We start from the raw sequence: 17325 nt of genomic DNA, 5'->3' as shown, positions 1-17325 counted from the left end.
TGCAAAAGTTCCTCAGAGCAGTGTCCTGGACTCAACCATTTTCAGCTCCTTCAACAGTGAGCTTCTCTCCATCATAAACTCAGAAATGGAGGTGTTCACTAATGATTTCACAATGTTCAACACTGCTTATGGCCTCAGGGACTGTTTCTGTTCATGTCCAAATCTAGCAATAACCTAATACTTTGCAAGGAATATTTGCATCACATTAATGTCAGGCAATAAAACAAGACAGAAGCTAACCATTTCTAATGTCATCATTATCATCATCAGAGAATCCCCTGCTATCAACATACTGGGGGTCACCTTTAACCAGAAACCTAACTCGACCAACCCCATAAATACACAGTGGCTTCAGGGGAAGACCAGAGGATGGGAGTTCTGCAGCAAGCAATTCACTTCCCGTCTCCTCATATGTGCCCACAATCCACAACCCAAGAGTGCGATTGAAGATTCCCCACTTGCCTGGATGTATGCAGCTCCGAAATCAGTCAAGAGGTTCAACACCATCAGAACAGGACAGCGTGCTTGTTCAGCACCCGATCCACCACCTTCAGTATTCATTCACTCAACCACAAATGCACAGTGATAGCAGTGTATATCATTGATTAAATACACTGCTCATCCAGGCTCTTATATCAGCACCTAAAAAAATCTCACCCCAAGAACGATTAGGGCAGCGGAGCCACTATAGCAGTTTTGTATCATGCAAGTTCCCTTTTAGCCCACACACCATCCAGCCATGCAACCATGTCTTCATTAACACTGGGTCAAAATCCTGGAACTCCCTCCTAACAGCACCTTGGGTGTAACTATTTCCCAAAGAATTGCAGTGGTTCAAAAATACAGCTCACCATTTTATCCAGGGTCATTATTAACAGACAATAAATGCTGGCCCACTCAGCGATGCCCACTTCCCATGAATGAATTAAAAACAATGAATGACATTTCAAAAAAGATTGCTGTGCACCATCTGGTATTCACACCTCATGCCATATTCATCTGTATTTTTAATGTAACATTATAGGATAATCTGAAGAGCTGTCTTAATATAACAAGAGTGCTTGGAATTATTAATAAACTATTTCAAAATGGAATTCATAAACTATCTCAGAATGGCACTTATCTTTAATTTCATTTGATCTCTTATCAACCCAGTTAATATAAATACACCAGGTTGTTTTTCAAATTAAGGAGCTTGAAAGGTCTGTTGAATAACTATTTCTGTTGATAATTAATGAATTATGGCTCGTTTGGTCCAGTGATTGTCAGTGTTCATTTCAGTTCCTAATGTTTGCTCCCATGTAGGTTTTGACATTTCAGTAACAATTACAAAGCTCACGCTTTATTACACATCTAAAATCAGTTCATGACTTTGAATAGAAATGAATAATTCATAATAGTAAGTTTCCACTTCCTGCCGCGAATGATTTCATGTCTATGACTGTGGGTCGTAGGTGTGAGGCTCAATGTGCAACACTCTGCAACCAACGTTTCAGGATTCAAATTCAATTGAGTTTTGAACATAAACATATAAGTTTGCATGGCAGATGGTAATGGTCACAAACCAGTAAACAACAATGTTGAATGTGGGAACTTTTAACTAAAACCAGCATTGAAATACAAACAGTTATCTAAGAAAATAGTTACCTGGAAATTCTAATGACAATGCTTCACTGTTTCTAAGTGCAAATGCTTTTTGATGTATTTCTGTATGAATTTATATGTAAATCAGTAACCATTCTCCAAATTGAGAAAGGTGGCTTATTCTCAGTGCAGGCTGGTGTCCTGTATGAATAAATAGGGGGGCAGTCATTCGAGGTGATGAGGGTCTCAGCTGCAGACAGACAGGTGGTTGGCCATTGCCTTCCCTCCTTCCAGCAAGGCCTGTCGCATTTTGTTCTATTCAGGGATTTGGCAGACAAGTGGTGGAGCCTTTCACTGCATGAAGGACCCAAAAGGTGGTGCTCCCCTCTGCAGAACGCAGTGGCCAATTGGAGAGTCATTGCTGGATTCCCGGCCACAAGACGAGGTCTCGAGGGTTAAGTGCTGGTTCTGAATGAGTTTTCCCTCTTTCTGGTGCCGGGCACCTTAATCAATTTGAGTTCCTTTGAGTGAGAGACCTGCCCTGGTATCAGATTCCCCATGCAGAGAGCACCCCTGACCGATACTGGGTTAATACTATCAGTGGTGTGATTTATTGGGCATTAATCGCTTCACTAACATTCTCAATTATCAGCACAGTTAGCAGTCTGTCTACGGACCTGCCTGTTCAGATAATAATCAAAGCAGAGGCAGAATCCACCTGACCTAACAAATGCACACCCCTGAGCCATCATCTCTCCATGAGGAGCACACAATGGGAGGACCTTGGAGAAAATACTCAAACAGGAAGCTGCATTCCTGATGTGAAACAGCCCGAAAGCGTTACAACAAAAGCCCAGAGGCTTGACAGTTCAGCACATTCACATCTATCAACTTCCAGAGTGAGAACCAGCTAGGTATGTGTCTCTTTCTTTCACCAGGTTGGAGAGGGTAGGTTAATGGGGCAGGAACAGGTTTTCCAGCAACAGGGGTGTGAACTTGCAGAGGTGTAGCTGATTGCAGTAACAAGTGAACGTGAGAAGTAGAATGTGAACTGTTGTGGGCGGTGGGGCAGAAATCTGAAGATTGCACCTTGTTCTCATCTTAAGAAGGAGAACTTCAAAGTGAGAAATATTCTCCTCACATTGTTAAATAATTCAGAGCAAACACGATTTTTGAATCTCCAACCAAGTTGATATTAGCATTGTTTGTCTTCCTTCTCTGAACAAGGGATGCATATGGAGTGTGACTGCGTGAATGGTCAGTTTTAAATTTAGCCTGGTTTCTGCATCAATGCTAGGAAAGCAGCATTTGTACATACTAGAATCTGCACTCTCATAAAATGTTGTAGCTCAGACGTAACAGTTTTCCTGTGCTACTTACAAATATTGAGAATGTTATGTCCAACACAAAACTCTTTAGTTTGTCACAATGAGATGTAATGCTCCACAGGTTTCCTTGCAGATGCAGTCTATTGTTTAGAACAAAAATGAGGGAGATGGCCCCTACTCGGAGAAAGTGAGGACTGCAGATGCTGAAGATCAAAGTTGAGAGTGTGGTGCTGGAAAAGCACAGCAGGTCAGGCAGCATCCGAGGAGCAGGAGAATTGATGTCTTGGGCATAAGCACCACACTATTGATTCAGATGGGCCCCCACACCAACATCTCATGTTTTTATCATTTACCTTAAAGGTTTTTCCAAATCTAATGATACATGATGAAAATCCCATGCTTTTATCCCTTCAAATAGTTATTTTCTTTCCCCAGAACAGGTTGCCAGTCTGCTGCCAGCATCTGTAACTTGAGAGGCACTAATTAAGCATTGCTGACCGGAAGACTCTCCCACCCTTGCTGCATTATCATAGACATACTGAAAGGACTTTCAGGTTGAGAATTGATCTTTATGGCTACATTCTGAACTCTAACCCTGTGCTTCTGGTTGAGAGGCAGGGACATTGGCCATTGCATCACATGAACTCTCTTACCATGGACCAGGAACCTAAAATGGACATACAACTACCATCCTGAAACTACAACTTTAATGGACTTCACCTATTTATCGAACAATAATTAACACGCTATGGTACGAACAAGTCCCATCTCTGTCTTTGCCGAAGTCCAACACATTGCAGATTATAAACACACCCCATAAATCACTGGATTTACCCAGAACAAAGCTGAGTAATCCCATTTGATATTTATAAATTAAAATATTCACATCTCCTTGTCTAATTAAATCCTGTGATTAAAAAATTGCATTGTTCCCAACATGGCAGGTCGAGGGTCTATTTCTGTAGGCTTTCTTCCAATATGGCAGCAATTCTGTTTAAAAGCCCAATATCAGTGACTTCAGCAGAGGCCATCAATAGGAAAGTCACTCGGGGAGGAGGTGGGGTTGTTTTGAGTATTTTACAAAACCATAATTCAACCGGATGTGAAATTTCCAGGCTTTACTTAGATCAGGCCTTCATATATTAATCTCTCCCACAAAACAGCTTTAAAAAAAAAGCTATAACAGCTTTAGTGTACATTTACAACACCCAACTGTGACAATTACTTTCCCCAAATAGCTGAGTTCTGTAATTTTCATCAAACAACTCTTCTGTGTCAGCATGCTTTGTTATTATACCTGATACATTCAGCCGTTACGATGAAAAATTACTACTTTACAATTTCTCTTCACAAAACACAAAGGGAATGATGAACAATATTTTACCTTCATTAGAATATTTATCACCATTTTTCTGGGTGTCCGCACAAACACCTGCTGCTGTCTGTACTCTGCTCCAGAATGAATCTCTCTGGCTTATGTAGCTTGTCATTACAACTAATCACTGTGTTTATTCAATTAGACGCAATTCACTTCAGAAAAGTTATTGCCTGTCACTGCACATCCCAGAATAATTTAAAGAATCGATTCACCGACACAACACATTTTTAAGAACTGACTTGTCCAAATTTTTTTCTTTAATTGCTCCATTTCGTTTGCTCACTCGATCACGATTCAATTAGCCCTTTGTTCCCACAGAACTACCTCTGATGTTACACAGCAAAAGCTTCAATTAGGGAAATTGGTACACTTGTAAAACAAATGGACATACCATAGATTTTATCCACAAGTGAATGGGAAGAAATGGATGAATTTTCCATGTTTTGTTGAATTCAAACCATGTGTGAGTCATCTATCCCACTGAACAGTTTTAACAGAAGCTGCAATTACTTTGGTACACCAAAGTAGAATCCAGCGTTGACAACTGCTTTCCCCAAATGCTTATATTTTTAACTCTTTGTCATAAACTATTCAGCAGATATGATCATTAAGTCCAAGAGTACACACTGAGGTATGCTATTAGCCTTGGGGGCAATGACTACAATGGGGGAAAGCCACTGTTTAAAAGGGAAAGGTCATTGCTATGGTATAAAACCCCTTAGGCTGCATACTTGACATCAAATAAATATTGTAAATATATGCTGTCATTTTATGTGTACGATGATGCTATGTTTTCTTGGGCACAAAATTAATTAAGGAGAAATTGGTAAGTGAGAGTTCAGAGACCACACATTTGAACTATATGTCAAATTTAAGGGAAAGATTAAACAGAGCTGGGGGCTTGGCTAGACACCATTTGAAAGTGGCACAGCATGTGATGAAACAGGAAGCAGACAATAAATCAAAAATTTACAATTTTCCTCGTGGAGATAAAGTGTTACTGGCACTCTCAGTGGTGAGCAAACCTTTAAAGGCAAGGTTTAGTGTGCCTTATCAAATGAAAAAGAAATTAAGACAGGTCAATATTTGATGAAAACGCCAGATAGAAAGGAATTTCACAGATCATGTCATGTGAATATGCTCGAAATGCATTTTGATAGGGAAGGAAAGCAAAAGGAGAATATGGTACTGGTTATGACACAGAGTGAAGAACCAAGTTCAGCTATTCCTTAATTGGACATTCCTCAAATTAAATTGGAAAATGAGGAAGTTCTCAAAAATTGGGATACATTGTTGAGTTACCCTCCTGAGGAAAATCAAAATGACCTGAAAGAGTTATTACAATCACATGGGGAAATTTGTGGGAATAAGCTGGGAAGTACTAATGTGATTAGTCACTCCTGATGTAGGGCTTATGCCCGAAACTTCAATTCTCCTGTTCCTCAGATGCTGCCTGACCTGCTGTGCTTTTCCAGCACCACACTCTTGACTCTGATCTCCAGCATCTGCAGCCCTTACTTTCTCCTAATGTGATTATGCATGATGCATAGGAAATGCTGTTCCAATTAAACAACATCCTTTCAGACGTAACCTTCTAAAGTTGGCACAGGTTCAAAAAGAGATTGAATACATGCTCAAAGACAACACGATTGAAGTGAGTTGCAGCAAATGGAGCTCATCCGTAGTAATGGGGCCAAAACCAATGGTACCCAGTGATATGTATGGATTATCACAAAGCCAATGCAATTCTGAAAGCTGATTCATTTCCTATTCCTTTTGCAAGACTGTATTGAGAAGGTGGGACAAGCTGTTGAAGAAGTGCAGGAAAGTTCAGTGGCAATGAAGATGGTGAGCAAAGGGACACCGAGTGGCATGGAGGGCATGAAGGCTTGTGTTGGCATGGATGGGGAAAAGGGATTGTGGGGGTAGTGGTGGGGAGTCAGAGGAGGTATGGATTGAGGGGTGGAGAGATATCTTTCGTTTCATTCTATTTTTACTAAACTCGAGTATAATGCAGGGTCAGCGAGGAATCTAATCAACTTGCTTCTGAGAAAAAAGTACATTTGCTACTTCACATAGAATCTGAATTTTAGTTTGGGGCTGTTGTGTGCTCTGCCTTAACAAAGTCATTAATGGGTTGAATTGTTGGGAAAACGCCAATAAAAGCCTGGCTGACAGGAGATACAGCAAGGAAGCTCGTGCTTACTCTCACACTGTGGTCACACACTATTACAATGCCCCTATTCCACTGCAGAACTCTCCGACATTACATATAGGCGCACCCTCTTGCATAGTTTCTTTTACTATTCATGTCAGGTGTTGCTTATTTCAGGACCTGGAGCAAACATGGCTCCTCTGCTCTGTGACACCTCCACCGTGGTTTAAAAGCTCCACCACGAGGAATGGGCTCCATTCTGTAATGTTAAGGGACCAATTTTCAGATCCATGTTTGTGAGAACTAGGTGGGGAACACAGAACACCGGGCTGTGCCATGAAGATGGACGCTGGGGTTTAAAGGGGCACAAGGCATTGACAAATTCTACCCACTCCATCAATGGCAAGACTTCTTGGAAACCTTCTCCAAATTGATTTAATTTCTGTAGGGCTCTCTTCTGTAGGGCCCAGCAATTTGGATGTCTGACAAAACCAGAACCGAGATAGAGTCATACAGCATGGGGAAACAGACTCTTCAGTCCAACTTGTCTGTGGTGACCAGATATCCTGAATTAATTTAGTCCCGTTTGGGCCATATCTCTCTAAACCCTTCCAATTCATATTCCCATCCAGATGCCTTTTAAATGTTGTAATTGTACCACCCTCCACCATCTCCTCTGGCAGATCATTCCACACATGCACCACCCTCTGCATGAGAAAGTTACTCCTCAGGTCCTTTTTAAATCCTTCCCCTCTTAGATCCTGGTCAAATGGTCCATACGGACCTTTCTATGGTGCATTTAACTAGCACAGTGGCTGCTGAAAATTGTTAAATTCGATGGCATTGCAAAAATTAGAGGTCGAAGGGTCAGAAGTTGAAGTCAGGGTTGCAGTGGGATAACCATTTCATTTTCCCAACGTCAGTGCAATGCGCTCTGTGAACTTTGAGATTCTTTCAAATTAATAGTAGATTGTCCGTCACACTGGTCAAGCCAGAGCGGATTTCTCTCAGGTGTGATGCCAGACCTTATAATACTCCACCTTGTGGTAAAAGTCTGGAGCTGCAGTGTTACCACACATTGAAGCATCAAACTCAAGTAAAGACCATGCATAGCCGTCGGCAGATCAATAATCACTGCATGCTTTTCATCCTCTTACCATTCTGCACATCCAGGACGTGGTGTTTATTCAGTGACCAGCCACCCATATTTGAAGAGTCCAATTCATACCCCTGCAAAACAGCCGTTCTCTTCTCCCAGAGGATGAGATCCAGACAGGACTCGTATTCATAACCCACAGAAACTGGACAGGAAGAAAACCATCATTAATCGACTGGCTAGGAAGAAATTTTCCTTCAAACATTCATAAGGCTGAAAGACCACCAGAAAGCACCTCATCACACAAAACAGAAAGGAAATTCACAACTCTCACTTCCAAAAGGCTGTGGATGTTAGGTCAACTTAAATTTTCTGAACTCGGACATATTTTTGTCGTCAACGAATCGCTGATCAAAGACACGGTTGAAATACAAATCAATGATGAGCTAACTGAGTGGCAGAGAGGTGTAAAATACAGAATGGCTAACTCCTGTTATTGGGATCAAATGAGAAAAATTAGACTTAAGTTTCTCTTATATGGGCAGCAGCACATTTCTGGCTCCAGAATTAATGAAAAACCAAAGAAAAACGATTTTTCTCAGCCTTATGTATGCCACTGTGAAGGTTTGGTTAGATTACAATAAAGCAAAACAGCCTGCAACTCTTTGTGCAGTACTGTTAACGTGGGATTCAGCCCAAATACCTTCCCTCCCTTTAAAAGTGAAAACTGAACTGCTTCTTTCTTTTCACCAGGCTATAGAGATTAGGCCTGTTTTAGGACTTTCTCTTTAGAGGTGAGGATGTTAAGTTGGGATTTAATAAAGGCATGAAGGATTTTGACTGGGTAATTAAGCAGAAACTGTGTACGGTGGCAGAAGGGTTAGTAACCAGATGACACAGATATAAGATAATTGTCAAAAGAAACAGCTGGCCAAAGGATTTTCTTTTAATACAGAGTTGTCATTGAGAATGTGTTGCCTGAAACAACATTGGAAGCAGATTCAATCATTACTTTCAAATGGAATTTGGATAAAGAAAGGTTTGCCAATCCTTGGGGATGAATTGGATCACTCCACAAAAGAACTGACAATGGAATGATGGATGGAATCAGTTCCGTGTGTACTTTAGCATTCTGTGATTCTAAAAACACCAGAAGAACATCAATCTCTTTGGGATAATGTTTTACTTGATGGTTCCTTCCCAGTGATCCAATATGGGCCCACAGATGCAGAGGTAAAGCTGAAGTGCATTGGTATTCAGAAAGGATGCTGATCATATGAAAGCTGCATTTAAAGATGAAACAGGAGCCATGGTTGGGAGAATAAAAGGTATCAAAATTCACTAAAGAATTTATCACTGAAAGTTGGGAAATCTGCTGCTCCAAATGAAATGCAAGCCAGAGCATAGAAAAGGTATTCATCACAATCAATCAATCCTGACTGAGGACTGGAGTACCACTGGAGGACTTCAGATGTTATATCTCGATACAAGGAAGCTACGGGTTGGCCAGCCCAACATAACTGCTGAGTGTGTTAACAGAAATGAGAGTCTAACCTTTCACTCAGAATGGCATTGGTTAATCAGGAAGGGCATGGATTTGTCTTAGTTTCAAACAACCTTTTCGTCCCTTTATGACGCACCTCCCTGGCTGTGAAATCCTGAGGACAGACTTGAACCTAATTGTGCTGGACCAAAGATAAGCTCACTACAAGAACTGCATGGATTAGTTAAAAGGCACATTAAGTCTTGACTGATTTGATTAAATTCTCTGATCAGAAAACACAGCAGGCTAATCGAAGCAGTGTCACAAATGGTGCTACACAAAGACTTTCAACAGGAAAGAGCTACATAGGAGGCTCCAAAAGAGCATGGAAGTCCATGGAATTAAAGGGAAAGTGTTGGTATGGATACAATTGGCTTTTGCCAGCTAACAAGTGGTGATACTGCAAGAATAGTTTGCAGACTGGGTGGCATTCCAGTGGAGCACTTCCCCAGTGAGGCCTGTGTGCCCTACCTTTCAATATGTAGAAAATACCTAGGCTCAGTAGATGGGTTTAAGCAGACACTTGCTGTGTCTGGTCGTGCTAAAGCAGCAGCAAACACACACAAACTTTCAGAGAAAGTTAGATGTTCTGACACAGTGTAAAGCTGGAGCTTGTGTTTGTCTATGAAATCTCAATATATTCTTGGACTCCAGAGTCTAAAATCACTTAATTTGAAAAGGCTTCCTCCATTTAAAAATATAAAGATTTCCTCAGAGATCCTGTGCACTCAATTCTTCTAGTTCATGCCATTAATTAACATGAATGATAAAAATCAACCTTTTTACTTAGATTGAGGTATTGCTGCAGGGATTAGGGGACCCTGATAAAAAATGTCTTGGCTGGAGTCCCATGACTGAGCTGAGTAGAACTCAGTACAAATCAATTTGTGCTGATTTTCTTTCTTCTTTATTCTTTGGGGCGATGTGGGCATCTCTGACAAAGTCAGCATTTGTTGCCCATCCCTAGATGGGCTAGATGGTCTGCCAGGCCATTTCAGAGAGTAGTTAAGAGTCAACCACATGGTTCTGGGTTGTAGTCATCTGCAAGCCAGACTAGGTAAGGACGGCAGATTTTATTTCCTTGTGAACTGCATGTGTTTTCATTAACAACTGATGATAGTTGCCATGCTTACAGAGTCTAGTTTTTATATTTGGATTTATGAATAGAAATTAAATTCCACTAGCTGCTGTGGTGGGATTTGAACTCAAGACTGCAGTGAATTACCATTGGCCTCGGGATGACTATTCCAGTAACATCACCATGATGGCACCATCTCCAATTCTACACTATAAGTGACCCTTGCACTGTTGGTGAATGAGAGTGAGCTGCAGTTTAACGTTGTGTCCAGTACAAGATGCCTTATAGATAGCATGACAGAGATTCACCAAAATCACATTAGCGGATGAAAGTCTTTGATGATGTGGAAAGATTAGAAAAAATGGAGAGGTGCTTGTTTCATTAATGAAAGCAAAGAGGAGGTCTGATAGAGGGTTTCAAAATTACAAATTTGGTGAGGTGAAGAGGGTAACATGATTTTCATTTGGTAGTCAGTCAGTTGGTAACAGGATGGCATAAATTTAAGATTATTATCGAATCAGCAATGAAAATGGTTGAGAGGATTTCAAAACCATGTGCTGCAAGTCTGTGGAATACCATAGAATTCACACCAGCTTTTAAAAGCAATAAATGGGGAGGCAATGGCCTAGTGGTATTATCAGTGGACTGTTAATCCAGGGACTTGTGATTGAATCCCACCATGGCAGATTGTGGAATTTGAATTCAATAATTATCTGGAATTAAGAATCTAATGAATCCATTTTGAATGTTGGAAAAACCCATCTGGTTCACTATCTCCTTTAGGGAAGGAAACTGTTAACCTGACCTGGTCTGGCCTGAATGTGACTCCACAAGTATTTAAGACTCTTAACTGCCCTCTGTGCAATTGGGGATGGGCATTAAATGTTGCCTGGCCAGCGATGCCCTTATCCTGGGAATGAATAAAAAACGAACTAAGATCAAAAGGATAGTTATTTCAGTCACAATGCATCAAATGGCCTCTTTAGGTGCTGTTAGATTTGATGAGAATGGGCTTTTAGCTCTCCATTATTGTGTAAGTGTTCGTTATTGAAAGACATCAAGATTGAATTGTGGGTGAGGGGTGTATTTGGAATATAACAATAAATTCTGGGAATACTCCACAGGTCTACACCAAGGTTCATTTTTCAGGTCTGTAATGCTTCATCATCTTTTCTGATAAAAGATGACAGACCTGAAAAGTTAACACTGCTACTCTTTCCAAGTGGTGTTCCCAGCATTTTCTGCTGTTTATTTAAGCTTTCCAATGATTTGCTTTTGAATCATGTGAGAGCGGTTATTAGATTTGCTTGTGATGTTACAGCAGCTAATGGTCAACCAGCAATTCCTGGCAGTAGGGACAGAGGTTAAGGACGACAACTTTGGTGAGGTCCTGTTGTGGGGTTGGGTCCAGACTCATCTGTTTATGGCCTCAAACGGAGCAAAGAGAGAAGCTGGAGACATACGACAAGCAAGTACACTAAGGCAAAAGTCTCCTCTGAACTTACCGACTGCCTCAGACAGGCCGTAGACCTTTTGATTGTACGCATCAGTTTTGTCCCATATGAAGGTGTACGACAGATTAGGTGATGCCGGAAACCACTTCTGGAATAGTCGGCCCACCACAGCCACCATCAGGTGAACCTTCATCAAGTTGAATGGCACTGTGCTCTGGGTCATTGTGATCTTCAGAACTGGCTTATAGCCAGCAGCCCGTGAGCTAAGGTAGATTAGCTTCAGCTCAGTGCCAGGAATCTCTGTTTCTTCATGAAGCACCTGAAGGATATACCAGAGTGTGAGACAGAGATGCCCTTCTTAGACAGAGTGAAGGTTAGTTGGAGAGACAGACAGACTTTGCCTACAGGTGAAGTAGGGGCCAAGACAACACACACAACCACTGGGGAGAGTTTAAGCCCAAAATGAGAAAGAAAAATCACTTATTTCATTTTAACTGTGATTTCTCTTGGGCAGGTATTACCAACACTCCATTAGACAGTACAGATGGGGCCACCAATATGGAATGGGAGAATTTGATTGAAGAATGTAATTATGTCTGTACACAGTGCCACAAAGTTTATATTACCACAGACCCCAGGTGTGTGAACATAAACTTGTAGTAAAGCAATCTGATGATGCTAAGGTGGCAGGATGATGTCATGTGTTGGAAAATGAATGCGTGGCATCACAGGAGAGATGAATTTCCCCAATCTCTACAGATGTGTCACCTGACAAAGGAGCAGTGCTCTACATGCTTGTGATTTCAAAGACACTTGTTGGATGATAACCTGGAAAGAGTATAGAGAACTGGAAATATAACAGGGGTGTGTGTGTGTGTGTGTGTGTGTTGCTGTGAGTGAGAGGAAGGTAGCGAAGGGTCTGTTTACCTGTGTCTCAGGAATAATGGGGCTCTCCGAAGGAGATGACCTGAAAAAGGTGGACAGAGGAGATGCGAGTATGATGGGATTTGGCCTCACGAATCCACTTAGATCACAACTGGGAATCTCATTCTCTTCTTTCTTCATGACCATGGTGTCCATCACATGAAAAACATTCCAGGGGATCCACACAGTGTGGTGCTGAGTGATGAAGGGGACACGTTCAAAGCACAGAGTGAGAGACGCCCCACCGTTTGCCACCAGGTCGAACCTTGATCGAAACAAGAGCCATAGATGGAAAATCAGTGTCACTCAGGGCACGAATCTAAGTTATTGAGCTTAGACTTTCTCTTTAGCATTCCTGAGCACGACACCACTCTGTCCCACTCAATCACATTAAGGGCATTTGCAATTGTTACCGTGGCTTCGACAAGATTATAACTAAATAGAAAACGGGTTTTTTTATGAGAATAATTTCTGCCCTGGAAGCCAGAAAATGGAATTTACACAAACTATTCATCTGATTACAGGACTGATAACAACAGGGTAGCAACAAATAAATTCAGTCTAACATAATCACTGCAGAACTGTTTTGTCTGCAAACATACTGCTGCGTAGAGAGCTGGACAAGGGAGATCAGAAAGATTCAAGGTTCCCCTTCTGGCTCCCACTGATCTAGCCTGCCTCAGTAGCATGGTGATTGCGTAGCTACACTTGTTCTCAGCACTTGTCTGTATGTTGCCATACAGGTTGAGGGTTGGATGGGAGGGTTCAGGAAATCAGTCAGAGTTCGGAGCTACATCTACATTCGAGTGATTGTCTCGTGAGGCCAGTATTGTTTTGAGGTGGTGGTTTTGTTTGGGTCAGTCCCCTTCTGTCTCAGCTCTCACATGCACTGCGGTCTTCCCACAGGGAAGTGTGCACATGGGAAAGCATTAGAAATGAGGAGAACCTGCAGGGGGAGGATTATCTCACTCTGGGTAAAGAGTTAAAATGTCTTGTTGTCTTCACCTCTCTCTTGAAATTAAATATCTCACAATTATATGAACTTGAGGGCTCTTTAAAACAACAGAATAGATTCTAGTTCCTTTAATAATTAATAATTCTCCTCCTACACCTTAAGGTACACAATGCCAAGAAGTATCATGGCTTTTCATCCAATTATCTCAGATGGGCAGTACAACAATAATTTACATTTATATAGCACCTCTACGGTTATAAAATGTTCCAATGAGCATCACTGAACAAGAAATGACGTGGGTGTTTATAGATACACATTGCAGCAGAAAGCTTAATGCTTGGTTAAGGAGGTAGAAGTTCAGGAGCTTCCTGAAGATAGCAAGAGACGTTGGGAGGAGCACAGCTAGCTCAGAGGTTTTGTAAGGCTGGGAGGGATTACAAAGATAGAGAAGAACATGGTCATGGAGGGATTTGAAAACAAAAATGAGATTTTTAAAATGAAGGCATTGTTTAACAGGGAGCCAATGTAGGTCAGTCCGCAGAAGTGATGGTTAAATGGAGCTTGGTATGAGTTGGATGACCTCATTAACAGAGGGTAGAACACAGAAGGCCAGCTAGCACTGCCGTAGGAAAATCAAATATAAAGCAAAGGTGTAAATGAGCATTTCGGCAGCAGGTAAATAATAATCTTCCTGTTCTCTTCTGCTACTGTTGCTTCTAGTGTGTCAATTAATCACTTGAAGGCCTACAAGCCAAACATTCACGATAACACCTGAGAAGCAGTCTGCAATCCACTGCCCCAGGCAGGCAAGTACATGACCATAACCTTATGGGCACAGTTCCAATATAGATAAATGGGATCACAGTATGACCCTTACAATGTAACAAGTTAAGGATAATAGGAAATCTTAAGTTTTAAATGTATAGCACTTCACTTCTTTTTCATTCTTAGCTTTATCAGTTCCAAGACCCTCAGCAGTATCTTTCAGCTCAGTTTGCAAATAGGAAGGGGAAAACCTCGGGAAGATCATCACCCCGTGCTCTCTTTGAATTCACACAGCTTGGATAGTTATGACAGAGCTTCCAAAGCTAGGAACACAGGAGCAGACTCACTGCCACCTTTTTCGAACAATGAACTCAGCTCTGTGAGCTTTGTTCAATCAGTTCTGTGAGTCAATAGGTAATGGTTTAAACTCACTGGGCAACCAGGAGGAGATCTTCAATCTGATTTTCTCCTTTCTTTAGGTGGCTACAAATGCAGTATGAAGCATTTCAGGGAACAGCTCTGGGTAACACGTACCAAACAACCCCCCCCACTGTGTGGTTGACCACTTCAACTCCCTCTCCCACTACCCCAAGGTTATGCAACTCCTGACTCTCCTCCACTGCCAAATCCAAGCTACCTGACTACTGGAGGTAGAACGCCTTGGGATCCTTCACCAACACAGCATCAACATCGACTTCATGAGTTTCCGAATCTCTCCTCCGCCCACCTCATCCTAGATCCAACTGTCCAACTTGGCACCGCACTCTTGACTTGTCCTACCTATCCATCTTCCTTTTCACCTATCTGCTCCACCCTCCCCACGGACCTATCACAATCATGCCCCCACCTACCTTCCCCCCAACTCCACCCCACACCTCTGTTTATCTCTCAGCCCCCTTTCCCCTCCACATTTCTGATGAAGGGCTTATGCCCGAAATGTCAACTCTCCTGCTTCCCAGATCCTGCCTGACCTTCTTCGCTTTTCCAATGCCATCTTTTTCAACTCTCTCTCTCTCCGAACTGCTTGGGAACTGAAAACTCTGTCCTTTGGGAAGTCTGGGTGAGCATGTCAGTGACCAATATGGGTGTGAACTGGAATCATTTTAAGCATTGCGTCTGATCCTTTATCCTAATTTTTACTTCAGCTCCATAAGACACAAGTGAACAGGACCGGGGTAAAAAGGGGTAATTGCAAATGCTGGCAATCAGAAATTAAAAACAAGACACCTTGGCAAAATTACATTTCAGGCACTGATTCTGTCTGAATGCAGGCCACTGTTCCAGATGAAGTCTTAGCCATTTTTTTGGCTATTTAGAGGCAGATAGTCAGTTCACAATGGGTTCAGCAGAATTGAAGCATTGTCTGTAATAATTGTTATAATTAAATAATATAATCTGAATAATTTGATAAATGAATTGCGATGGAAGATGATTCAGAAGTTTGATGGGCAAGGTGTAATAAAACAGTTCTTTGGTTTCAGAGTTCAGGAAAAGGTGGGGGGCGGGGTCAAATTGAAAATTGTTGTGAGACCATCTGGGGTAACATTGAAAAAAATAAAAATCTAGAATGTGCAATCCCGAATAGCTGTCAAGGTTAAGTTAATTGAGAAGTTTATAGCAGGGATAGATTTCCTTTCCAGAAGGGTATTAAAAGATAGGAAGCAAGGCCAGGTAAATAATGTTTAGGTATTGATCAGCCACAATCAAACCATCTCTAGGGATAGGATGGTCTATGCCTATCGGTATGTTGCATTGCTTAATTGCTGAACATCAGTGGCTCATAGGTAAACATGTTTTGATTACTGCAGGGATGAATGATTACAGACAGCACTGAAAAATTAAGCGCTTATTTTAGTTGCAGAGACTCAAAGCAAAATGATTCAGAGCTTGGTTTCCATGCCCCTCATGACAAAATTACCTGATCAGAAACATTAACCAACCTTTTTCTGACCAGTGCTGACTGGCTGACTATTTTATGACCGAAAGAACTGCGTATGCTGTAAAATTAGAAATTGCTGGAAAAACTCAGCAGGTCTGCCAGCATCTGTGGAGGGAAATCAAAGTTAACGTTCTGGTCGAGTGACCCTTCTGAAACGTTAATTCTGATTTGTCTCCACAGATGCTGCCAGACCTGCTAAGCTTTTCCAGGAATTTCTATTTTTGTCTTGACTATTAAATGATATTCGTTCCTCTTTTTACAGAGGAATTTCGAGACTTGAGTTGAAACAATAAAACACAGTTAGTGATTTGATACAAAAGCCGGCATTTTCATAACTGAAATCCAAACATTGGGCCCCCAAATGTGGCAACTAACATTCTAGCAGGGCTGGGATTAGGGGCTGGTTGTATTTCATGCATGCCCATTTTACACATAATCCACTCATGTCTTATTTTGTTGATTTATGTGTGTAAAACACTATGTGTCCATATCTGGTAGGAGCAGGCATAGTACTGCAGAGGTGGGATACCCTTTTGGGGAGGTAAGGTGTTTCCTTGGATATGGTACCAGGGCATCACTGAGAGAAGTATCGTGCTCTTTGGAAGAAGTAAGGCTCCTTCTAGGATTGTTGTAAATCGTCATTAATAAGCATAAAAAGTGCATACTGATCGAACTGAAAGAAACTACAACACAGAGGGACTGCCAAACTCTAAGGTTACTGGATTTGTGCTGAATTACTGATTGCACAACCTTCCATTATCACAGCTGATTTGACAGCCTCAAGTGATTCCAGACTCTTTGGATTTAGAACATAGAACATAGGACAGTGCAGTACAGAACAGGCCCTTCAGCCCACGATGTTGTGCCGACCATTGATCCTCATGTATGCACCCTCAAATTTCTGTGACCATATGCATGTCCAGCTGTCTCTTAAATGTCCCCAATGACCTTGCTTCCACAACTGCTGCTGGCAATGCATTCCTTGCTCTCACAACTCTCTGTGTAAAGAACCCGCCTCTGACATCCCCTCTATACTTTCCTCCAATCAGCTTAAAACTATGAGCCCTCGTGTTAGCCATTTCTGCCCTGGGAAATAGTCTCTGGCTATCGACTCTATCTATGCCTC

The 17325-nt window shown here is 41.7% G+C and overlaps 1 protein-coding gene across 26 annotated transcripts in view; it reads right to left on the bottom strand.

The window, feature by feature from the left end:
* Positions 1-17325, bottom strand: part of LOC122557375 (teneurin-3) — a 2612756-nt gene that overhangs the window by 62336 nt on the left and 2533095 nt on the right. For all 26 annotated transcript variants that reach the window (XM_043705048.1, XM_043705023.1, XM_043705127.1 and 23 more), the window contains 3 exons: positions 12544-12805; positions 11668-11935; positions 7603-7746 (listed from right to left, as the gene is read on the bottom strand). In XM_043705048.1, the coding sequence (XP_043560983.1) occupies positions 7603-7746; positions 11668-11935; positions 12544-12805 (674 nt within the window). The remainder of the gene's footprint in view (positions 1-7602; positions 7747-11667; positions 11936-12543; positions 12806-17325) is intronic.

The sequence above is a fragment of the Chiloscyllium plagiosum genome, chromosome 2, assembly GCF_004010195.1.
Source record: "Chiloscyllium plagiosum isolate BGI_BamShark_2017 chromosome 2, ASM401019v2, whole genome shotgun sequence".
NCBI lineage: Eukaryota > Metazoa > Chordata > Chondrichthyes > Orectolobiformes > Hemiscylliidae > Chiloscyllium > Chiloscyllium plagiosum.
Note: the sequence above shows the minus strand (reverse complement) of the source record. Positions and strands in the feature narration are given on the sequence as shown.